The sequence below is a fragment of the Polyodon spathula genome, chromosome 25 (assembly GCF_017654505.1).
Source record: "Polyodon spathula isolate WHYD16114869_AA chromosome 25, ASM1765450v1, whole genome shotgun sequence".
In the NCBI taxonomy this organism is placed as follows: Eukaryota; Metazoa; Chordata; class Actinopteri; order Acipenseriformes; family Polyodontidae; genus Polyodon; species Polyodon spathula.
The window spans coordinates 19,690,278-19,715,277 of NC_054558.1; the positions used below are offsets into that span (position 1 = coordinate 19,690,278).

The following is a 25,000-nucleotide window of genomic DNA, read 5'->3' on the forward strand; positions in this document are numbered from 1 at the left end:
ACAAAAATATTAATAATAATTTATAAAAACACATTTTACGATGGCTATATTTCGTAAGACTAGTCCTTGGGTCCTGGCTCCCAAATGCCTCCCTTGTTTAAATGAGATTATTACAGAAAGCAGCGAAATAACAAGCCCTGAGGCAAGGCCATTCATGCTGTTCATAATTAAACAGAATGCCATGTGTAAGATACGACACCTACAGCAAGGAGGGTTTACCATCAGGGTGCCCCCTCTAACCACAGCAAGGAGGGTTTACCATCGGGGTGACCCCTCTAACCTACAGCAAGGAGGGTTTACCAACGGGGTGCCCCCTCTAACCTACAGCAAGGAGGGTTTACCATCAGGGTGCCCCCTCTAACCTACAGCAGGGAGCGTTTACCATCGGGGTGCCCCCTCTAACCTACAGCAAGGAGGGTTTACCATCAGGGTGCCCCCTCTAACCTACAGCAAGGAGGGTTTACCATCGGAGTGCCCCCTCTAACCTACAGCAAGGAGGGCTTACCATCGGGGTGCCCCCTCTAACCTACAGCAAGGAGGGTTTCCACTGGGGTCGTCACTTCTTCACTCTGACTCACTGCTATGAATGCAAAAAAACGCTTACTTTTGAACTTTGGGGTACTTCATCTCTGAAATGGCATTAGTGGCTTCAATCTGTTTCTCCTTTAAGTGCTGTGGCCACATGTTGTCCACCCAGTCGACCAAATCAACCTGAAACATCAGCAGCATTTAAGAATGAATTATTATTATTATCTTTTAACTACAGCATTATTACATTGGCTCAAGGTGAAAAGAGTTGTCATTAGTTCCTGGGGATGGACAGTAAGCAAGCTCCTCAAATTCTCCTCTATTAAATGGACCCCCTCCTCTCTGTTGGTGGTGCTTTTAGAACGAGGGGGAGAGCAACAGCAAGCTTGACAAGGACCCAAGATGCTTTTGGAGGCTAGAGAAAAGCGTGTTAATCATCAGTGCCCTTCCTAACTTAAACACTCCTAGTAGTCCTGAAAAAAAACTCTTTCTTCGTATGTTTAATACAGAACAGTAATTGCAAGTTTCATTTGCAGTTGTTTTTATGGCATTAGAGTAATTTATTCCAACATTAGCGTTTTATGTGATACTTTTTATTCATAGAGAGTTATTTTAATACCAAACTGTATTAATATAAATCAGCACTGGCTTAGAAAACAAGCAATCAAATAAAAAGGTAATGGAGCAAGTACATCTGGAAGAGTTTCATGCACAGCAGCCCCCCGTTCCCCTCCCTCCCGCAGTGCGGTGATGGAGAATGCAGCTCACCACAATGGGCCGCTTGATCAGGCTCTCCAGTTTAGTGTGGCTGAACTCCAGGCTGATGACATTGAAGAGCCGGTCTCTCTCAGACTCTGGGGTCTCGTAATATCGGACAAACTGCGCCATGCTCATCTCCGTCCCCTTCTGGGTGCTGACGTCCATCACGTCCACCGCTCGACGGCTTCCTGCAAGAAGAACAAGCTGCGTATAAAACGATAGTGTCTGTTCGGCAGCGAGGCACACGCTGCCCTCTGTCCTTCAAATCCTAGCACAGGCCTTTTCACAGGCGGGACATTTCAACTAATTCTGTAATAACAAGCGGTATTGGTAGATTGGTATTTCTTAAGAGTTTACTGTACATCCACAAGGGGGCGATAGAATGACATTTAATGAAGCAAAGGGAAGAGGATTCAAACAGGATGTGTGTGTTGTGGGAGGGGTGGGCACTGCAACTTTCATGCAGCAAAATGCAACAGTTTTGAAAAGAAACAAAAAAAGGGAAAAACGTACTCCAGACTGTCCTCCTTTATTAGTACACTCCGTACCAGACACCAGTGCTTTTTGAATCTCCACAGCCATCTCTGTTCAAAGAGATTCCTGAGGCGCTGTCCTCTACGCTAGCTGCTGTCATTTCCACTGCCAGATCTCGCGGGCACATCAACAACTCCTCTAGCCTGGTACTGACTGGCCTCAGCTGTTCATCTCCAGTTACCGGCTTCACAGAACAGTTTGAGTGTCCTTGTCTGATCACAGCAATAAACAGACTCCACTTTTACAAAGACACAGACTTTCACGAACGCTAAAATGAATGCCTCTCCACAACCCGATCACTCAGCGACCTGCAGCTGTGTGCGGTTCTGTCTTGTCCTGACAAACATTTGCAAAAATGCCATTTCAGCTGGTTTCACAAACCAGCAATGATCTGGGAGTAGCTTCTCCTACCATGCAAAAATTGATTTGATTTATTTTTTTAAACCATCGCCCCAGCACGGTTTTAAACAAACAGTCAGCCAACAGTCGGGATGTCCATGCATGTGTTAGGCATCACGTGGACTCCCACAGAAGAATGAAGACAGAACTATGGAACTGAACCAACACGCTGAATGGAGAGAAAACCAAACCCACTGCTTGGTAGAACTTTCAAAACAGTAACATAACACTAAACTGCCCAACAAGGACCTTAGTTGCATATATATCTATAGATTGGTACAACCCCTATTGCTGTCCGAAACCATATTGTTTCAATATCCCGAATTTTTATTTTTCTATGGCCCAAAGACAAAATGGGCTAGATCCTTGATTTTATACAGTCCGCACAGGTGGTGTGCCAGATACTCTGCAATGGTGCTTTGGCATGGGTCTGCCCTGTGCGGAGAGGGCTGCCCCCCCAGGAACGCTGGGTTTGTGGGAGAGTTGACAGGTGTGCACACTCAGTGAGCATGCAAGGAAGCCAAGACACAGCAGAGAAAACTAAAGAAGCAACTTCACATGCTCTCTAAGCAGACAGCTGTTAGGAACAAGGGAATCGATGTGGGAGAAGCACATTAAAACCACGGTAAAGCATGGTAAAACTACCATTAGCACGGGAACATCATGATAAAATTCAAGAAATGCAATGTTCCAGTTTTAGAAGATCATCTGTACCAGCACAATACAATTCCAATCCGGGAGGGTCAGTGCTGGTTTAATAGGTGAAGTGGATTCATTTATTTTTATTGAATAACATCCACTGTCACAGGTTAATTTCAGTTGAATCAACTAACAGAAGAACAATTTGTTTCCTTAACAGGGCGTTCTAAAAATAACAAACAACCCTTTCGGAGTTCACCAAAAAGGTCCACCTGGTGACTGTTAGTAAAGCTGTTTAGAGTCTATTACAGGGAATGAATAACATGGCTTAACTGGACGCAGCGGTAGACGCAAAGCATTTAGATTTAGCAGTCGCTCGGAAAAGTGAACCTTGATTGAATGAATAGTAGAAGCAAAGGCTGAAATTAGACTCGTTGCATAGCAGTCTGATCCCTTCCTGGTTTTACTTTGAGTTTAATAAGACTCACCTCAGTTTGTTACCTATACACTGTGGCTAATCAAGCTCATATTAAAACCAGAAAGGCGTGAAACTGCTGAGCAATAGCAGTCTTATTTCCATCCCTGTACGCTATCTTAAAAAAAAACACTTAAACATTTCTGTCCAATTCATGTTTAAACATAAAACAGGATGCGTAACATGGCTACAAATTACAAAAACATTTGTGTTGCTTCAGATGTTGACGCATTCATCTCAATCACAATGAATTATCCAGCGAGTTCATACATCTTTCACTCGGTTACCACAGCAGCAGTAATAAAGAAATTAGCCAGCACCAGCTGTAGCTTTGCTTCTATAAATAGTTTAGAACTGACACAGTTCCTGGGACGTCTCTGCTGTGTGTAGGAACAATCGAGACTCGACTGATTTACAGGTCCGCGACTCTGCTTCACTGGCCCAGGAAGACCTTGATATTGTGGTTCAATCCAATGGGAAGGCAACCTTGCCTCACCCAGCGCAGGTCTTTGTTCCAACCATGTCCTGAATTAACCTCCAGGTCTTCAAGAACTTCATCTAAGAATTACACCAATTAAAGCAAAATGGACACAGCCCTCTGGTGCTCCAGTTGTCCAGTCCTGGTCTAGACTGGTTTGCAACAGGCTGGGATGGTTAGTGTGAAACTACAAGTGTAAATAGTATTACTATGTGGACATAGCCCTGATCAAGGTGTCATAAAGCCCACATATACAGATCAGCATGTTTCACACATGCACCGTAGTTCATTATGAATCCTGTCAAGCTGTCAGCTGTGGCCGGTCACAGTTTACAGCTCTTACAAAACCACGCAAATTCATCTGCATGCACCGAGTCTTACGCAACCCTCTTGTCTACATCATCAGATAAAAAATGCATACCACTCCACTGTGGATTTCCAAGTATAAAACCGAAATGCCAGTGTAGCAAGACAATCGCATAACCTGAAATTAAAAACCATTTGAAACCCCCACTCCTAAAATAATGGTGGTGATTAAGCCAGCTGAACTCATGCCTTCCTGTTGCCCTCACAGGCCATGTGAATTGTGATTCTGACCGAAACAGTTGCTGAACGCTGCAGAGAGGCAGCTTCTACCCTACCATCCAGACAGCCAGTCCTGACACCTTGTTTCGACAGCTCGAAGAATCACTGATGTCACTGGTTCAGGGACTGTCCGCTAAACAACAATTAACAAGCTATCATTTGCTTGTCTATGAATAAATAAAAGACACCTTAAAAAGGCACACTTTACATTGTTTTATTTTCCAGAACTCAGTTTCTTAACTGTTCCTAATCTGTGCAAGTATTGAATTGCTTTGGTTTAGAACATTATTTGCCATGCTTACTAAGTATTCCAGTAATCTGTAAAGGAATCCTCAAGGCTGACTGAGCGGAAGTGATCAGGTTCATGCCAAGTACAAGAGAGCACGGTGCAACATAAATAAGCATCCCCACAATCTACAGGTATTTACCACTTGTTAGTTCTTCTTGCTTGCTTGCTTTTTTTGGTAGTTTCCCTTATTTTCCTCCTTCTAAAGCACTATTAATAAAAAACACTATGAACTGATGAGAAGCAGCTTTGGAATGTGTACCCACATTAAGAAGTCCCATTGATAGTTATCCAACAAGACTCTGAACAGCTGAAATGTACTTAAAATATTACTCGCTATGCAAAATGACTTTACTGTATCTCATCCCCCCCCCCCCCACACACTTTTTCAAAAAGTAACAAAAAAAATCAAATTGAAAACATCAGTTTAACAGCCTTGCATGATAAGTGCTTTATATCAAACACCAGAAAATCAATGTGGGTTTTCTCTAAACCTGAGAAAGATGTGAAATCGAGTCACACAGGAAGACCTATTTTTAAGTCTCCATAGGCTTGCATTCAAAGTCATGTTCCATTCTGACTGCTAATCACACACTCCCAACATCATGCATGTCTGTTTCACCATCGTGGCAAAGATCACAGGCTTTTCTTGCTGTAGATACAGTGTGATTACATGCCCAAGACAGTATTGACTTCACCGTGAATAGACTAACAGGAAGGAGGACACAAGAAGAGGAAATTTTTTATTCCTGAAAGACTTCTAAACAACAGCAGCTTTCACATCTCAGCTGGCACGACAGACACCAGGAAGAGCTGTTTAGTAAATAACTTCAAAAGGCATTCCAATCTTTGTTTAGAACGCCTTTTCATTGATGTTTGCAATCTCTACATCCGGCTTTTTCAATATACAGAATTATTTGTGCATGCACGCACACACCAACCATATCTGCCTAAATGGTGATCAGCTAAATTTACTACAGTATTTACTTTCCTCATTTCAAAACACCTGTAATGGTACACATTTACTTTGATTTTGTCTTTGCTTTTATAGGTGTCCAAGTCCAAGATTATTGATTATATATAAAATGCATTTAGACAAAGACCTAGCCGTTTTGTATCTAACACGCCCACCAGCTGGAAATTTGTGTGCAATTCTGCGGCAGGGGCCTGAAATTTTCCAAACTGCAAAATGTTTGTTTGAAGCACTTCACCACAAAAAAAGCTGCATATCACCCAGAAACACAAGCATGCCGTTTCCCTTCGAGCTTCCTCTTGCAAACAGCCACCTGCCACCGCCTACTGTCTCTCTAGTCAATCCAAAGACGTGATGCAACGTCGTGCATTTATCCAGCAGCTTTCTCCACCTTACATGGTCCGAGAACTGGGATGCACTGCAAGAGGTAGGTGCGGACAGAACAGGTGTGGTGTGCAAAGGATGAAGAGGTATGATGTAGGGGCCAGGTACATGATTCAATACAAATCAAAAAAAAAAAAAACACAGACTAAACTACCTCCCACCAACATGTGTAGATTAGTCTTGAGTTCCGCTTTGAAGTCTATGTTTTCCATATCCTCTGCATGCAGCTTCCCCCCCACCTCCACCACCATAATCAGCAGATCTTAACTGAAGTTTCAACAGACTGCAGTAACAGTATTGCAATGCTTTCACCAATCAGCTTGTATGTTAATCAAAAAGACCAAGATCAAGCTGTACGATTGGTTTCACCACCCTACACCAGTAATGACAAAAACCCCCAAAGAACAGGTTATCTTTCCTGACAGTACAAACAAAGGCAGAAGCGAAGTGGGCTGAACAGTATGCATAAAATGTTCATGGGGAAAATGATTAACTGTTGATTCTCACAAACCTTCTACAAAAAGATCTAACAAACATGCCTGCATTTTGTTTTCATCAACACACTGCCTTCCCCAAGCACTAAACCTTGACTTAGTGCATGGTTTAATATTGCACTGTGTGTTCTACAACTGCCATGCAAGCAGCATCACATCAATTCGGGATACTCTTCAAAGTGGCAATCTATAATATTCAGTCTTAAATTAGCCAGTGGCTTAGTATTCCCTCCAAGCTATCTGGAACTTTATTTCACCTACACAATCAACAATACGAGTCAGATTAGTTTTAAAATTGTAAAGGTTGCAAACCCTCTAACCGGACTACACCTAGCACTTGAAAAAGTCACATTTGTAATCCCTGGGAATTACAAACTTAGAGCAAAATGCAAAGTTGCACAGTGCAGTTATCAAACTAAATGACATTGGTCAGTTGCATAATAAAGAGAGGCAGTAAGGCGTTCTGTGCATCTTATTGAGGAAGTACCTTCAGGACTCACACTTACCTACTAGTCCTTTGACTTCACTGACGTTAAAGTCGCTGTCAGGCATACTGAAGAAGGAAAACAAAAATCACAAGGGAGTTCAATATGGAGCACAGACATGTGGTTTACATGCACCTGCCTTCGTTCCAATACTGCTTTGTTTTCTTTTAACTGCTTTATAGACATTGCCTGTATGTAGTTTTACAATTAAATCTCAGATCACTCTGCAAGTCTCTCTTTTTTTGCTCAGTGTTAGCAATAGCTGTTCCATATCTAGTCATCTCAATATCAGTAAAAGGTCAAATCCATTAAATGGAAGAATTGCTTTTATTCATACTGTCACACAACTCATAGCTGGAAGAAATGCTATTTTACCATTAGCCTTTAACCATGTTCTTCTGTGCACTCGTCTGTAAATGCACTCTAAAATTGTGGTTGCTTGCTGAAAGTGCACAGTTATCCGTGACCCTGGCTACAACTCTGGCAGTAATGTGTGGTACCAAAACTACAGGTTATTCAGCTTCAAAACAAACTGCTAATACTGACCTTAGTTGGACCACATGACTTAACAATATATTATATATTAACTATATATTATATATATATGGCAGCTGTAACTTACTTTATCCCCAGTCCATCTTTGGCTTTAAATATGAGAGGAACCCGGAGTGCTTCCCTTTGCACGTATCCATAAGTAAAATCTGCGTAACATACAGTGAATAGCAAGTGAGATGACTTTATATTAAAATGCCCATGTACAGTCTAGAAGAGGGTTACGCGTGGCACATAACTGCAGTTGCGATCGCGTGTACTTTTTTTATTTAATGGTTTCAAAAAAATCTACAACTCAGCCAAGTACACTGAATCCGTACAGAATATCAATAACACTAGTATAATAACAAACCTGCTATTTCTACAGCAGACACGTGCATAGCATGCGAAGTGTTGGCTTATTTGCACAGTTGTTTCGTGTTTCAGTTGTGACGTGTTGTGTGTTTATTTATTACAGATCTAACGCAGCCACCAAATTGCTGTACTTGCAGGATCCCCCCGTTGTCCGTATATACTGATCGGTGCACTTGATGTCATGTCCCTGCTGTACAGAAACGCAGGTGGGAAGTTTTTCGTATTTGCGAATGAAACAGGGTAATGCGTGCTTACCTTTTCCTTCCATCCACATCACGTAGCTGGCGTTGTATGATTCGCTTCTAAGCTTCTCTTCTAAATTAAAACTTCGGATATTAGCGATCTCCTCCACATCAGAGAAGTCTTCGTTTTCGTCGTACATTCTCCTACTGGTGGTGCGCTATTTGTATGAGTGTGTGAAAATATTCAATAAATAAAAAAAGAAAATATAATCAAAGTCGAGGCTCGTGAGTAAATTTATATAAAACAAAAAATACTGGTGGATAAAACTATAATCTGCACCACGTAATTTATATATTTATTTGTTGTCACATGTGATGGAGAAGGGGCCAAGCGATTGAGCTGTGTTGCTGCTCCCCTCTCGCAACACCTATATACACATTAAAAAAAAAAAAAAAAAAAGTTTACGTAATTGTTTATTTAATATACAGTTTCAGAATCGTATAACAAAGTAACCTATGTAGGATAAGCACACGTATGTATATGGTAATAGTTTGTGTGTGTGTATATATATATATATATATATATATATATATATATATATATATATATATATATATATATATATATATATACACACACACACACACACACACACACACACACACAACAACAACAACAATGCATATAATTTCACTCGGCTTTCCTTTTCATACAAAGGACCTGTAAACACAGGCAGCAGTACCTCCTTCAACTGTTATTGCATTGCAATTGCATTTATTGTCTGAATAATTCATGTATATTCCACAGTTATTAATGAGAGTACAGCTTCGTGTTTAATAATAGCACAACAACATTTGTTTATAGAAAAAAGTAGGGCGCTATTACGTAAAACAGACGAAATAGCTCCAGGATAATTAAATACTCTCGTGCTGCAAGCTCTAATTATTCGGTTAATGTAATTAATTAACCAAAACTAGAGGAGTAATAAATATTGTTTACTTAACATGACCCTAGGCCCATTAATAAGCCTGAATATGCAACGATTCCTCGATGGTATAAATGTTTTCCGACTCATTATTTACTTCCAACACCTGAGGCTTGAACGACCCCACACAGACCTAACTAACTGGAGCGCACCAACACGCCTGTATCCGCAGCTCCAGTTTAAAAGCAGGCATGCCTTTCACCGTCCAAATAAAGAAGTGCCCCGGCAGATGCTATTTAAATGCCGTGTAACATTGCAAAAATGCCCTACACAGATCCTCTGAAATGGCTGATAAATATGCGTATCGTTGAGCAACAAATACTCCTTCCGGTCCTCGTTTAAAAACATATGACCCATTAAAAAGAATGTTTCCGATATTAAAAAGCTTTAAATAGATTTATTTTACTCGCAGTAGCTTTCTATCCAGCTATAAAAACGATAGGGTAAAACTACACACCAGTCTGCGTCCACATTCTGCATGCGCCTCCATTTTTTTGGAGCTTTCGCCAGTTTTACCAATTTAGCCCTTCATTTTGTCGAAACTGTACCATTTAAAGTTTGAAAACACTTTGCCTTCCGATGCCAAACTAACTAGGAACCATTTTTTGTATAGTATTGCCGGTGACGTCACGATGGAGAGAATCAAAACATTGCTGGGAACGTCATGCGTCATCTTTATTCAGAACTTCAGGCGCGATGCGACACCCCCACGTTCTTTTGAAACAAAGTTCCCAACCGCGCCACAGTCATTTCGAGGTGTCCAGACTCAGAATAAAAAAACAAAGTCTTGCTTCTTTTTTTTGAAATGAGGTGGTCACGAGTGTGCAATAAGCATGCATGCACTCGCTGCAGCAGATTTATATGTTGACCGGTCGTGTGTGTGTGTGTGTGTGTGGCTTTCTGAAATCTCGTTACACCCACGCCTCTCAAAAGCAAGCAGGGGATGGATGGGTTTTGCTCGCTATTACAAGGCACATTTCTCACCTGCAACATGCAGAGTGTCATTGCAGAGCTGAATGAGAAGGAAGTGGTGGTGGTTTTGTGTTTTGTTTTTGTTTTTTTAAATGGAGGGGAAGGCTAATTCACAAAATTGTATTTTTTTTCAAGCGCAGATGAAAAAAATGGTATTCTTGTCAAACGTATTGTTGCGTGTGAATGTAGCATTGCTTTTGACATAACGCGGTACTGTGTGGTGTGCAACAGTGCTGGTCCAATGTGGTGTTGTAGCATCCTGTTTGCGATCGGGGTAAAACATTGTAAATAACGACATGTATGTATGTAGGTCAGTCTTACTTAAGAGTACCAGAGCTGCAACCAGCATTAAGAAAGCAGCTCCTGAAAACAGCCTCTTAACCTTCAGGTAAAGAGCGGTGTTTGAACAGCATAGCAGACCTCTTATATAAGTGTCGGTGAGACCATGTAACACCTCGCTTATCCTGGGCTGGGCAGCTTGCATTGTGATTCCCTTCACGTAACCTCACAAGAAACCACCTGTAAGTGTTGGTTGGTAGAGGTTTGGTCTTAATGCGACATCTGAACGGTGGCGGTATTTAGATCTACCTCCTCTATTTCGATGAACAGACTCGGTAATTTGAGAGCAGCGGACACAAGCATGATTATACCTTGTCGACATTGATTATATTAACCAATGATAGTAAATCAAAGATCCACATGATAATACAATAACGACCACAGTATCTGATGTTTATTATCCCATTTCATGATTAAAGGGATACATCATCTCGTTAGTTATTTCTACCTTTAGACAGGTCGATCTTGCAGAAAAGCAGATGCCCTCTGGGATATTATAGGAGGGGCATATGCAAATCTATTTCTGAGTCTTGTTGAAGACGCTTTGCTGCAACAGCCAATGGTATCTTCTATACACTAGCGAGCACACACACCAGACACCACCGAGGTCCGAGTGTGAAATCCTGACGAAGCGACAGTCTCGCATGAGGCGGAGTGTACTGTTACCGATACATCGCATAGGCTTGTGGGTATCACAGGGTGCAGTTTCCTGCGTAAAGGGGGTGTTTGAAAGACTGCGAGAAGTTCCGACTCTGAAGCGCACACGGCATTCCGTTGCAAGCTTGTTGACGCCGAGCTAGCAGCTGTGCTGTCGTCGGTCCAGGATTTTGCGTTGCACAGGCTCATGAGTCCGGATCGCCAAGGCGAGCCAGCCAGCTCTTCCGAAGGGAGTACCTGTTTATAATTCGAGCGGATCTTGTTCAAGCCGGCGGCGGCAGTCCTCTCTCTTCCCCCCTACCACTCTCAATGAGTCTCGACGAGCACTCGTTGCAGACTCTGTCCTGGAGGAAGCTCTATTTGAGCAGAGCCAAGCTCAAAGCCTCAAGCAGGACGTCGGCTCTTCTCTCGGGTTTCGCAATGGTGAGTAGTGCCGGAGACTAACAGTATTTTAGGACAGGATTCCTGGGTGACTAGTAGGGTGAGTTACACGTTTAAAGCGACAGGCAAGAGCTTTCGTCATTTACAAATATGTAGCAGTAGCATACTGTCCCTGAACGTAAAAGTACAATGCTAAATTCTGCTGTATTTAAGAGGAACCTTACATGTTTTACTTATAGCAATGTATGAAAGACAAAAAAAATCAAACCAATTGCTGATTATTTCTTTAATGCATTGAACTATTTACAGTGTATTTATTTAAGACGTGTCGTGTCAGATGCTGTAAATGTGCAAGTAGTTTGTAATGCCTTTGGTCCGACCTTTGCAGAAAGTTATTTAAACAAGAACGTCATAAAACCTTATCCTTTAGACACGCTACAGTTGTGTAGCAAACTCCAGATCAATGTACGCCGGAGATTTAGGTTATAAAAAACGAGTTTAATGCAGTATTTAATTAGGCAGGTTGAACGTAAGTGTAGTAGTGTAGGCACGGTTTAATTTGGAAACAAATCTGTTAAGATTCATTGCAGTTTTTCTTAGCTGCTGTACTGATACACGTTCTATATATTAGTCCTGGCAAAGCATTCCCTTTGATCTGGTGATCTCTTTTAATTTCCTGCTGGCAGTCTTCCCATGACACCCGCTAAACAGTCGTCGTTGTGCATGCGTTCAACAAGGGTTCTGATGGTTGACACTGGGAAGTATGGGTTCTGGGGTTATGGAGAGCATTGTTGTTCTGTGAATGGCTTACCTGTAACAAAGAAGCCATTGAAATCACATGGTGCATGCATATCAACCCAAAACTGATGTAATGAGAACACATGCATTATCTGTTTAATCTTTTCAGTAGAATTTCAACTCTTTTGTGATTAATAAATGAACACTGTTTTCATTGCACTTAAATCTTGGGGGTCTGTTTGATATGATTGCCTGGATTCTAAATTATGGGGGATAGTCTTTGCTAGATTTTTTGCTTGAATGATGTATCCAAGTGCATAAGTCATTTAACAAACTGGGTATATACTGTATGTTTAATGGTGTTGTTGCATATTTATTAGCTGTATGTTGTGAATGTCAATTATGAAAAACATGGTACTGTATAGACCAGCAAGTCACCTGCAAAAGCTGCCTGGATCGCTTCAGAATATGTACCCCCATTGTTCACCTGAATTTGACCCAGTTTATAGACATTTAAGCTATTGCACCTACTGTGAACGTGTTTCAAATGGTTACTGTTTAATAGTGCAGGGAGCCGGTTGCCAACATTTGATGAAACTTTGCATGTGTAAATTGAAAAAACCCTGACAGCTGCCACATAGCCTCACAATCGTGGAAACAGGAAAATTGTGCGCAGTGAAGAGAATTACAGTGTAGACATACAGAACTGTTGCAAGCAATATGCACAGCTGTAGTTGAGCTTCAAATATTTATTGGCTTTGGATTTTTCACATTTTAGTGGCGGTAAAGTGCAGAGGCACCTGTTCTAAAATCCCAGCAGTTCAGCTAGCGAGATGCAGCTTTTTATTTTAATATTATTAACGGATGGGCTGTGCAGCTTGCTGTTTCACAGGGCTGCTTGCTATACTTTCACACAGAATGAAATCCGCATGAAACCCCATGAGACTCGAGATCTCTGATCTCCTTGGAATCCTTCAGTATCTCTCTTCTGCATTTTGCACATCGCCCTTTAAAAACACAATTTTCAAAAAAATAACCCTGCAGATATAGTACCTAATGCACAGTCGTATCTCCTGCATACCTGATTGGTATTAGACGAGCTCTTGCAGTAATAACACTCCAAGGCATCAGTTCTGTTTAAGTCTTTGCACCAGTGCTGCGGATGTCTTCTGTATTTATTTGATGCTTTGCAACAGAATTGTAAAATGCCAAAATAACACAGGTTAAATCTGCTCCCCCATGCGTCTTTTATGATCACAGAGATTTTGTTGTATTAAACATGTAGGTCTACCTTCCTGTGTATTTTTCCCTGCAGTTGCAATAATGCAGCAGTGTGCCTGTTATCTGCCTTAAAGTGGCAGTGTCTCACATGTAGTAAATGGTCTGTTTTACACAACAGCGTAACTCCTGGGTGACTGTTTGTTCACTACTGTTATATAGTTAGGCTTTCTGCTACTGTCTGGAGGAAGCTGTAAAAAGCTCTATTTTGTCAAGCTCTAATAGCCCAGAAAGCAAAAAAAAAAAAAAAAATCACAAAACCAAAAAGTAATCAAGAAAATGTTGCTCTTTTTGCCCGTAATGATATGTTTGTACTGATACATGGTTAGATCCTCGCCTGGGTGTCCAACACTGAAGCTGCCTCTTGCTCTTTTCATCCCCTGCAGAGATGTGTGCCCCTTGCCACATCTGTAAATACTACACATGCACGTTGTATTGCTCTACCTTGAGCAAAATTGGTGTATTTATAGAAGGGCAACGGAATCCAGGTTGTTGTGATGTCCTCTTCTGCATGCCATCCATTAAGTAAAAATAAAGGCTACATCTTGACGACTTCAAAACAACTCCCCAAGAAGTCTTGCCCTAATCAACCTTCATTGGCTAGGGTGGGATGAATGAAAAATAATTACAAATGTCAATCTCTAGTGGTTGAGACCAAACAGATTCACAAACTCACAACATGAATTCATAAAGTAATCATAAATAATAGAATTAAAAGCCTCAGGGCCAAAGCATCTGCACTCTCTTTACTACTAGCCAAGATGATTTTAATTATAAACAGACACTAAGTCCAGAATAAATAACACCAGAGTGTATGTACAGTAGGTTCTGATGACAGCACAGACTATGCTGGGATATGATGAAAAATCAGCAAATACACTGGTGTCTGCTTTTATAATTGTTTCCATTGGTACATTATAGGCATTCTTACTCCTCTGCATAGGAGATATATATAACTATAATATATATATATATATATATATATATATATATATATATATAATATATATATATATATATATATATATATATATATATATATATATAAAATATATATTTTATAATTAAGCACATTGTGTAGCACGTGTTCGTTTAACACATCTGCAGCAATGTTACTGTTAGGGCTTGGGGCTTACATGGGGTCTTTACAAACTTTCTTTTAAACTAAATTTGGCAATGACTCTTAACTTAAAAAATTTCCTTCTCATTAGTTTCCAATTACATGCTTTTTTTTTTTTAATTAGAAGAGTTATCCATCACTGTGCAAGGTTGAAGAATTTCTTCATTATAAAATTGGAACAGAGGGCTGCACAATTTGTATATTTTGTAAATAAAATTAAAAAATCATGCCGGTTTAATCATCAATACTCTTTCTCTTGAGTGTGACGGACTCTGTGTGTGGTATATTTGTGGAACAATTAACTTGTATTGCCAAACTTTCATCTGTAAAATCTCTTGGCATGCACCCCCTTTCTCATGTTTATATACCTAATACTATTCCTCTGCTGGAACAGAACTGCAAGTTAATGGCATCATTTTCTTCATAGTTCATACTACTTTCAGCCAAAACATGAGAAAAGGATAATGTGCTGCTGTCAACTTGCCTGCGATTTTAATCTGCCAATTACATCATCAGTGGTGGGTCCCAAAGTGACCTTAGTTTAACAATTCAACTCAAATATAACTCTTCATTTGTTACATCCGGGAATGGTAATTGTAAAACCCCTGAAGGAAATGGTCGCTGATAGTATGAATACTAAACTGTACATTATACTATGCGTTGGTTTGCAAATATGTGAGGACTGGTTTCAACTTGCAACTGCATTCAATGCTGCTGCTTCCTGGAATCTTGTTTTCTATCAGTTTACTGTCACGAGTGATGAAAAATGAGCAATTAGCTTCCTGCAGCAAAGTGTTATTTATAAAGGACTATTGTTTAGTCATTTGCTTTGTCCAGTATGGCAGATTTAGACTGTTTTTCACAATCTACAACCAGTAAACCAGCGCAAGGTCACAATACAGTGCCAGGAACAGTAGGTGCCTGTTTTTTTTTTTTTTTGTTGTTGTTTTTTTATAAATTCAACTGGTAAACTAAACATAGATCTGGGGGGGAGCTGCATGTAGAGAACTACTTTACCAATTCTGATTAAACTTGCTAAGGACTTTCTATAGTTTATGAGTGTTTCATAATCTGGGGGTATATTGAGGTGCCCGGCCTGTGGGATTTACATGTAATACATTTTGGCTGTAACATTATAGAATGCTCTCTTAATGCACAGAAAGAATTTGAATACAACAGGAGAGTAATGTGATCTCTGGTGTTTGCACTTTTTATATATTCACTGGTCCACGTGATTATTTGCATTTGCTGAAAACATATACCAACATGTGTGGTTTCTTATTAATAATTTTACAAGTTGTCTTTTTCTTGAATCCTGTAGGTGGCTATGGTAGAAGTTCAACTTGAACCCTCCCATGAATACCCCCCTGGCCTGCTGATCGCTTTTAGTGCTTGCACCACGGTGCTGGTCGCAGTACACCTCTTCGCTCTCATGATAAGCACCTGCATTCTTCCAAACATCGAGGCCGTCAGCAATGTGCACAACCTAAACTCTGTGAAGGAGTCTCCCCACGAGCGCATGCACATGCACATCGAGCTGGCGTGGGCCTTCTCCACCGTCATCGGAACCTTGCTGTTCCTAGCTGAAGTGGTTCTGCTGTGCTGGGTCAAGTTTCTCCCAGTAAAGAAGCACCCAGTTGACCTCTCTCCCAACAGCACCAGTAGTAAAATCACCCCTGGAGAAGCAGCCGCTATTGCCTCCACTACAATCATGGTGCCATTTGGATTAGTTTTCATTGTGTTCGCAGTGCATTTTTACAGATCGCTTGTCAGTCACAAAACAGACAGGCAGTTCCAAGAACTGGAGGAGCTTTCAAACTTTGCAAGACTCCAGAATCAGCTTGACCACAGAGGCCAAACAGAGGATGTGGCAATGCAGTCTCCTGGCAGTCATTATCCATAAAAATAAAAATAAAACACATAAATGCTTTAATTGTTTATGAGCCATTGTGAAGACTTTCATCAGTAAGAATTGTTCTTCATGCATGGACAGGCTCTTCTGTTTATATATTAAAAAAAAAAATAATAATCCAGTTTTATTTGATAGAATAAAAGAAAACGTTTACTGTTTTTTTTTTTTTTTTTTTTTTTTGCAGCTGTTTTCAATTGATTTTGAATTGTTGTTTTTTTTTTCTTTTGAAATCAGCAAGAAGAACAAAAAGAGTGGTGATTACTGCATGCACTTCCATAACGGTGGAATTGTTTGAACGTGTACAATGTTGTTTTCAAAGCTTCTCACTCCAGTATGGAATAAGTTATGTTGAGCATTTATCATACTGCTGAGGTTTATTTGGTATGTAAAACATGATGTACATTTAAACATGTGCACTGGGTGGCTGTGCAGGTTTTAATTGCACTTTTCTTACAAAACAGAAATGCTGACCATTGTAATACATTTTGGGTAGTCTTAAATGTTTTCTAACTGAAAAAAAGTGTAACGTATGAGTGTGATATAACTGCAACTGCATCATTAAATTATTGCTAACGTGCCAAAAGGAAACCAGCAAAACAAGGCTGATATTTAAATGTATGTTTTGTATGACTTGCAAGTCTGTTTTTGTTCAAGTTTCTGCTACTGTCGTGGATAAACCCCAACTATTCTAGTACATGCATTTTAACTGTTATTACTGGCTGGGGCTGTATATCTGGCCACAGGGAGATAGCGGCTCTACAAGACACTGATGCAGTTATGCTGAAACGTGATTCTGAAGATATGTTTGTCACATTTTCACTGCTAGCATGCTTGTCATTTTAATATAATAGGCCTTTTTTCTTTGCTGTGTTTATTTTGTTTAGGTGGAGCGGTCCTTATGAGAATGACATTAAGAAAAATAGGAGGCATAGCCATAACCTTTATAGTCAGTACTGCAGTTCAATAGGCTCATTTAATCCAGACAGTTTTGTAAATATTGAGCAAATACATTATAACACAAACCACACCCTGTGATATAAATCGCAGAAGAAAATGTGGCTCAACAAGGTTTGAAAAAAGTTTGTCTTAAGGGAGGGAAATTTGCTAATTTCTGCAAGGGTTGAACATGTGCTTAAAGCTGCACAGTCAAAGAAAGAACCAGAAATATTTTCCAGAGTATGTGTTTACATCATACCGCAATAGTCCTGCTGACACTACAACATGGTTAAGAATAAGGAACAGTACACTATGTAATGCATGACCCTACTTTTTGTTACCATGTTTACTGGAAGGGAAGAAGGAGGCAGTCTGAACATGCAGCAGGTGAGCATTTAAAAAAAAAAAAAAAAAAAAGATTCAGTCCTCTTCAATTGGAAGCGTTGATCGAGCGTCCTTTAAAACAGCTTCGGGGTCCAACAGGTGTATCTTTGGAAGAAAATAATTGAATCCAGTTAAGCAATGACACACATCTAAAGAAAGAGCATAAAAATGAATGCATTTCAATTACTTAATAACCTATAAAGGCCACTTTTTGATGTTGCTGTAAGCTGGTTTGACTGTATTCTCATGATACTATCATTTTTGCTGGGGGTGTCTGGCTTAAAAACAAATCATTCAGGATTCCCTTGAACTCCTTGCTGTAGGGAAAATAGATCCAAATTAAGTACATAAATCATTTAAATTGCATCTGCTATGCTTTCCAGTTCTAAAAAAAGAACCCTGTTTCTTTGTGCTTAAAAAATAATAATAGTGCCATTCCTTGGCTTCCTCAATTGAAACAAGAAGTCATTTATCTTAACCTACCGGTATACTACATTGTATTGATTAGATGAAAAGGCAAAGCATAAAAAACCCAAGGACACAATGCTCTGCTAATGTTCAAATGACATACGCCTTCCTTCCAAAACAGATGGAAAGTTCTTTCTGTTTCCTGTTTTTAAAAATTTGCTTTATAAAAAAATATATATAAAAAGGGGGGGGGCGAGACCAGGCATTCTCGTGATGAGAATAGATGAACTCAATAAACATGACATGACTGCGCTGTCACCCTTGAGGTTACTGGAGGTCCCCAGCTGATGCCATTGTTTTTATGTTCCCAGAGAATATTTTGTGTCTGGTGTAGTTTTATTTTCCCTATTGATCTAACTCTTGCGCTGGATGGTAAGTGGCTCATTCAACCCCCTTGGCAATCTACAGAAAGAGTTCCTTCATGAATCCAACAGGAGACTCTAGACGTCTCACGCTAAATTAGAATCAAGACAATAACAATTCGAATAGCTTTGTTTTTCAAGAAAAGTTTCCTTGCTATGTACACTATTTTTGCAAAGCGTGCGTATGCAAACAGTGGGGGGAAATAAGCAGTTGTGCTGGTACTGCTGTTTATGGTTTATTCTAGAACTTGAAGCTACTGCACTAACAGGTAACTATGATGTGATAGGTGTTACTGAAACTTGGTTGTCTGAGAGTGATGGGGACGAATATAATATTTGTGGGTATACACTGTATAGGAAAGACAGGCAGGACAGAAGAGGAGGAGGGGTAGCGCTATACATAAGAAACAGTCTTGAAGCCCAGGTGTTAAACCTGGACAAAGAAAATAAAACCGAATCAATATGGGTCAGAATAACAGACAAAAATTCAAAAGGCATAATAATAGGAGCATGCTATAGACCGCCAGATTCAGACGGTGAGCACAATAATCTGTTATACAATGACATTAGAAATGTGTGTAGCAAAGGAGAAGCCATACTAATGGGGGATTTCAACTTCCCCCAAATAAAATGGGAAAACCCGGTGGGTATCGCGAAGGATAAAATAGAAATGGTGGAAATGACAAATGACTGCTTCCTAACACAATTTGTGAAGGCACCCACTAGAGGGGAGGCATGCCTTGATTTAGTCTTTTCAAATAACGAAGATAGAATAACTAAAACAGAGGTCAGAGAACCACTGGCAAACTCAGACCATAACATGGTCTCATTTGAAGTGTTTTTTAAATCCCCAAAAGTAAAGACTAAAGTTAAGGTTTACAATTTTAGAAAAGCAAACTATGAAGGCATGAAACAGAGACTAACAGAAGTAGATTGGAGTAAAATAGAGAAAACACCCACAGAAGAAGGATGGTTGTTCTTCAAAAATGTAGTACTAGAGGCGCAAAACAATTACATCCCTAAAGTAGACAAATCTAAATGTAAAACTAAATTGCCAAAATGGTTTAATAGATCAATTAAAAAAAATATTCAGCGAAAAAAGGCACTTTACAGAGCATTAAAAAAGGACCAAAAAGAAAGTACGCAGAAAGAGTACACGGAACTGCAAACGCAAGTCAAAAAGGAAGTTAGAAAGGCCAAGAGAGAAATAGAAATGAACATTGCTAAGGGAGCTAAAACCAATTCCAAAATGTTTTTCCAATATTACAACAGCAAGAGAACATTCAAAGAGGAGATTAAATGTTTAAGAGATACAAATGGCAAAATCGTAGAGGAAGAAAAAAAAATAGCAAATATGTTAAATGATTACTTTTCACAAGTTTTTACAAAGGAAGATACTGACAACATGCCCCACATGTCATCCAGTTCCTATCCAGTTTTAAATAACTTTAGCATAACTGAGGCAGAAGTGTTAAAGGGACTAGGAGCTCTTAAAATAAACAAATCCCCTGGGCCGGATGAGATCCTCCCAGTAGTACTCAAAGAAATGAAAGAAGTAATTTACAAACCGCTAACCAAGATCATGCAGCAGTCTCTTGACACAGGGGTGGTACCGACAGACTGGAAAATTGCAAACGTAATACCGATCCACAAAAAGGGAAACAAAACTGAACCAGGTAACTACAGACCAGTAAGCCTGACTTCTATTATATGCAAACTTATGGAAACTATAATAAGATCCAAAATGGAAAATTACCTATATGGTAACAGGGTACTGGGAGACAGTCAACATGGTTTTAGGAAAGGGAGATCGTGCCTAACTAACTTGCTTGATTTTTTTGAGGATGCAACATCGATAATGGATAATTGCAAAGCATATGACATGGTTTATTTAGATTTCCAGAAAGCTTTTGACAAAGTCCCGCACAAAAGATTAATTCTCAAACTGAACGCAGTTGGGAATTCAAGGAAACACATGTACATGGATTAGGGAGTGGTTAACATGTAGAAAACAGAAAGTACTGATTAGAGGAAAAACCTCAGAATGGAGTGTGGTAACCAGCGGTGTACCACAGGGATCAGTATTAGGTCCTCTGCTATTCCTAATCTACATTAATGATTTAGATTCTGGTATAGTAAGCAAACTTGTTAAATTTGCAGACAACACAAAAGTAGGAGGAGTGGCAAACACTGTTGCAGCAGCAAAGGTCATTCAAAATGATCTAGACAAGATTCAGAACTGGGCAGACACATGGCAAATGACATTTAATAGAGAAAAGTGTAAGGTACTGCACGCAGGAAATAAAAATGTGCATTATAAATATCATATGGGAGATATTGAAATTGGAGAAGGAATCTATGAAAAAGACCTAGGAGTTTTTGTTGACTCAGAAATGTCTTCATCAAGACAATGTGGGGAAGCTATAAAAAAGGCTGACAAGATGCTCGGATACATTGTGAAAAGTGTTGAATTTAAATCAAGGGAAGTAATGTTAAAACTGTACAATGCACTAGTAAGACCTCATCTTGAATACTGTGTTCAGTTCTGGTCACCTCGCTATAAAAAAGATATTGCTGCTCTAGAAAGAGTGCAAAGAAGAGCGACCAGAATTATTCCGGACTTAAAAGGCATGTCATATGCAGACAGGCTAAAAGAATTGAATCTGTTCAGTCTTGAACTAAGAAGACTACGTGGCGACCTAATTCAAGCATTCAAAATTCTAAAAGGTATTGACAGTGTCGACCCAAGGGACTTTTTCAGCCTGAAAAAAGAAACAAGGACCAGGGGTCACAAATGGAGTTTAGAAAAAGGGGCATTCAGAACAGAAAATAGGAGACACTTTTTTACACAGAGAATTGTGAGGGTCTGGAATCAACTCCCCAGTAATGTTGTTGAAGCTGACACCCTGGGATCCTTCAAGAAGCTGCTTGATGAGATTTTGGGATCAATAAGCTACTAACAACCAAACGAGCAAGATGGGCCGAATGGCCTCCTCTCGTTTGTAAACTTTCTTATGTTCTTATGTTCTTATGTTAATTCTGCTTGACTAGTTAATGAACTGGAGCAACCAGGAGTACTTACTGAACAGTAAAACCACGCTCCCGGGAGCAACCACTGTTGAATAAACAACTGCAACCAAGTGATGGTACAGTGCCTTGAACTATAACTTGCACTTACATTAACTATCTGTGTAATATGAAAATGCTGCCCATACCTTTGGGATTGGATAAACTGGAGCTGCTGGAGCCCCTTCTCTTCCAAAGTCACTCATTTTTCCACACTTTGCAATGTTCTCTACCCACACTGCTTCATACAGCTGACCCTTGTCCAGGTAGACAAACTTGCCAGGGCCATGTTTCATCCCATTCTTCCAAGAGCCTTCATACCTGTTCTCATTGGCTTTGTAGAAGACAATAAATACATTTTGTTGGCAATCAAACATTGGTGGTATCTATTTCTAGTATTTCTGTAAGACTTGGATCTATTTTAAAAGTGCAACCCTAACATTTCTAAACTTGTTATTTCACTGTGATGTTATTGTCTTTAGTAAAGAGGGGGAGTCCATAAATCGCCCCTGGGTGGACAACACCAGCAGGTGCTCAGTTAACTCTAAAATGAGTAAACCACTGTAATCATAAGTGTCTGTATCACAACATGTCTGTACCAGCAGTATAATGAATACTGCCTACCACAAGAAACAAATCGTTTTACTGTGCAACAATGGTCAAATTAGAAACGCAATTATAAAATAGCCTTACCCAGTCTAAACATTCCCTGGCCATCAAGTTTGTCATTAAGCCATTCTCCTTCAGATATACCACCGTCTCCATAATACATTCTGCCCCAGCCACTTCTCTTGTCTTTCTTCCACTCTCCTTCATAATGCTCCGTCTCAGAGTAAAAGTAAGTTCCAAACCCCTACAAAAATAAAACTGGATCAAAGGATGTTCAGCTTGAAGCTGTATATAGCTGAGATAAATTACAAATACATCTTAATTAACAGGAGCAGGCACACAACATCAAGATCTGTTTCATTTACTACAATTACCCTTACATACTGGTAGAAACATACTGATAGGCACAACTGCAATGTTTCAGTCCAATAGCCAGTCAAACATCAACCAAAAAAAAAACAACCTTCAATACAGAAACTGCAACATTACAGTAAAATGAAGTTTCAATTCAATGCACAATAAAAGGGCAAATGCATTGTGTTGCCCCCCCCCCCCCCCCCCCTACTGCTAGTCTGGTGGCTCCGTCCTAAACTTACGTCTTTCATGTCATCTTTCCAACCTCCTGAATACACTTTAACATACTCTCCAGTTACAGGGTCAGGTAAGCTGAAGGTCCCAAAACCACTTCGATTTCCACATTTCCAGTCCCCATCATAAATGGCTCCAGTTTTTTTCCAAACCTGCGTACCCTTTCCTTGATGAAAAAAAAAAAAAAGTTATTGAACTGACAAGCACATATATATTTGGAACGAGATGCTGCTAAATACGGTAAACTGCAATCCTTCAACTTCAGCTTGGCAACACTGGGGTGGATTGATATGGTAGTACCACTCAAAGTGGTCCATCACTTACATTCAAGTCTTTCTGTGTCTGCTTGTTTATTTGAGCAGAAACACAACTAGAATGGTCTGCTGTGTTTAGTGATGTTATCTTTGTGGCTGCAGTGTTATAGGCAAATGATCATTCTTTGTTTTTCAATTTTATACTGCACAGTGCACAATACCAGCCCTGATGCTGCCAGTGTCTTTGGCAAACCATAGAGTAATAGTCCAATTGTCACCCATGTATTGTACATGCAACACTCCCTGCTCGAAAACACCCTAATCCTCATTGCATAGTAAGAGAGGCAGCCCTGATGAAGACTGAGCAAATAGATTGCAGCTTTCTCAGCAGGATACCACTGGACTCTGGTCATTTGCAATGTGGGATTGGCTACTCTGGTTCTATGGGGCTCAAATACAAAACCAGCATATATATGACATGCTACTTATACTCCTCTCTTTGACCTGGCTTGGACGTTACTGGCAGACTTACCATGCTTCTTGTTGTCCAGCCATTCGCCTGTGTATTCATCCCCATTCACTGAATAGACAGTATGTCTCACGCCACATTTCTGTGCCTTTTTGTCCCATTCTTTCCAAAGAGGCGGGGGCTTCCTGGTTGTCTTCAAGTGAGGCATGACTCACTGGTGCAGCTTCATTCCAGAGAGAAAAAAGAAATCCTGTCAGCAGTTTGTAGGGATCAACAGAGCAAGTACCTGCAAGCATTCTTCACATGATTAGGAGGAACGTCTTTGCAGTTATTTAAATATTCCTATAGTGCGCACTGGGGCAGTCGTAACCCAGCTCGAACAGGCACATGCAATGAAATACATACATCACTGGGCAGCAATTAAATTAGTTGGTGTAACTCCAGTCCTGGTCACTTCAGTTAGGGATCAAACCTATAACAAACACGGGTAAAGTTTGTCTAACCCCAAAATGCAATACAATGTTAAATATAGAAATAAATACCTTGAAATATACTTAATACTATTAGGTTTATTAAATTGCTTACGTACAATGTATAACTAAATGAAGATAAACATTGTCGTTTGAGGATAAAACAGTAAATATTGTGCATGCGTATTTTCTCAATTGAAATTATTTTCCACTCAAAATAACAAATAAAAAGCATTAGACTTGGAAGATATATCAGCAGTGCTCCGAGTGATATCGTTCAGCCAGGAGTCGATATCGGATATCAATAATATTATTAAAAACAAACACGAACACTTTGTTTAAATGCAAAATAGCACCTGGTGATTTGAATTGTTAAAAGTTTTGTGTTAATCCCTCCTCGCGTTGGTAATAATAAAAATATGAAAAAAATATAGTGCAAACCTGATTGCGTTGACCAAACACACCGCTGACAACAGCATGCAACAGCGACATCTGTAACGATAGCAACCCATTGACCATACACACCGCAGTGGGAAGATAGGGATCTGACTGCCATTTTGGCTCTAATAATAGAGGAAGGGCATAGCTCAGCATGAACGGAATCTCATTTACAATTACTTTTTTGTTAGACTTACATACACCTAAATGTAGTTATTAGGGAATTAAAAAGCGGTGGATATTATCATCAATTCAATTTCTTATCATTAAGGCAGACATAAGGATGGAATGCGTGCGTCCTCGGTAGAGCGCAGGTTTTTGAATAAACTTTGTGAACAATGGTACATACAGATAAAATGCATTTTGTTGGTTTAAGTCCGTAACATTTGAATAAAACAACTTCGATAAATGACCTTGTGAATTTACTGTGGTGCACTTTTATACGGGACCCATTAGAATGTAGAAA

General features: G+C 39.8%; 3 protein-coding genes across 5 annotated transcripts; 1 reads left to right on the forward strand and 2 right to left on the reverse strand.

Moving 5' to 3' along the window:
* Nucleotides 1-563: 563 nt before the first annotated feature.
* Nucleotides 564-9,941, reverse strand: LOC121299713 (lysine-specific demethylase 2B-like). 2 transcript variants are annotated; one of them, XM_041227656.1, is made up of 6 exons: nt 9,551-9,941; nt 8,181-8,325; nt 7,642-7,720; nt 7,041-7,087; nt 1,297-1,475; nt 564-711 (listed from the first exon to the last, which is right to left on the reverse strand). In XM_041227656.1, exons 1-6 carry the CDS (start codon nt 9,581-9,583, stop codon nt 601-603), a joined length of 594 nt encoding a protein of 197 aa, XP_041083590.1. In that variant the 5' UTR covers nt 9,584-9,941; the 3' UTR covers nt 564-600. The 2 variants fall into 2 exon arrangements, with proteins under 2 accessions (XP_041083590.1, XP_041083591.1); XM_041227657.1 differs by having other exon boundaries at nt 9,642-9,940.
* Nucleotides 9,942-11,193: 1,252 nt separating this feature from the next.
* Nucleotides 11,194-16,628, forward strand: LOC121299714 (calcium release-activated calcium channel protein 1-like). The gene is made up of 2 exons (XM_041227658.1): nt 11,194-11,484; nt 15,900-16,628. Exons 1-2 carry the CDS (start codon nt 11,371-11,373, stop codon nt 16,479-16,481), a joined length of 696 nt encoding a protein of 231 aa, XP_041083592.1. The 5' UTR covers nt 11,194-11,370; the 3' UTR covers nt 16,482-16,628.
* A 15-nt stretch (nt 16,629-16,643) lies between these two features.
* Nucleotides 16,644-24,613, reverse strand: LOC121299712 (MORN repeat-containing protein 3-like). Of its 2 annotated transcripts, XM_041227653.1 has the most exons (7): nt 24,538-24,579; nt 24,032-24,098; nt 23,690-23,849; nt 22,912-23,069; nt 22,400-22,559; nt 21,856-22,040; nt 16,644-17,915 (listed from the first exon to the last, which is right to left on the reverse strand). In XM_041227653.1, exons 3-7 carry the CDS (start codon nt 23,832-23,834, stop codon nt 17,847-17,849), a joined length of 717 nt encoding a protein of 238 aa, XP_041083587.1. In that variant the 5' UTR covers nt 23,835-23,849; nt 24,032-24,098; nt 24,538-24,579; the 3' UTR covers nt 16,644-17,846. The 2 variants fall into 2 exon arrangements, with proteins under 2 accessions (XP_041083587.1, XP_041083589.1); XM_041227655.1 differs by lacking the exon at nt 24,032-24,098 and having other exon boundaries at nt 24,538-24,613.
* Between the last annotated feature and the right edge of the window lie 387 nt (nt 24,614-25,000).

Bases quoted from the DNA above. Each gene is read 5' to 3' on its own strand.
- LOC121299713 (XM_041227656.1), bottom strand. From the start codon at position 9,583: ATGGAGGCGCATGCAGAATGTGGACGCAGACTG. The intron at 8,326-9,550 runs GTGTGTAGTTTT...TCATACAAATAG, and splicing joins CAGAATGTGGACGCAGACTG to CGCACCACCAGTAGGAGAAT. The intron at 1,476-7,040 runs GTAAGTGTGAGT...TTCTTCTTGCAG, and splicing joins TGAAGTCAAAGGACTAGTAG to GAAGCCGTCGAGCGGTGGAC.
- LOC121299714 (XM_041227658.1), top strand. From the start codon at position 11,371: ATGAGTCTCGACGAGCACTCGTTGCAGACTCTGTCCTGGAGGAAGCTC. The intron at 11,485-15,899 runs GTGAGTAGTGCC...TGAATCCTGTAG, and splicing joins TTCTCTCGGGTTTCGCAATG to GTGGCTATGGTAGAAGTTCA.
- LOC121299712 (XM_041227655.1), bottom strand. From the start codon at position 23,834: ATGCCTCACTTGAAGACAACCAGGAAGCCCCCGCCTCTTTGGAAAGAA. The intron at 23,070-23,689 runs GTAAGTCTGCCA...TTTTTCATCAAG, and splicing joins GCTGGACAACAAGAAGCATG to GAAAGGGTACGCAGGTTTGG. The intron at 17,916-21,855 runs GTATGGGCAGCA...TTTCTTCCAAAG, and splicing joins CAGTTTATCCAATCCCAAAG to ATACACCTGTTGGACCCCGA.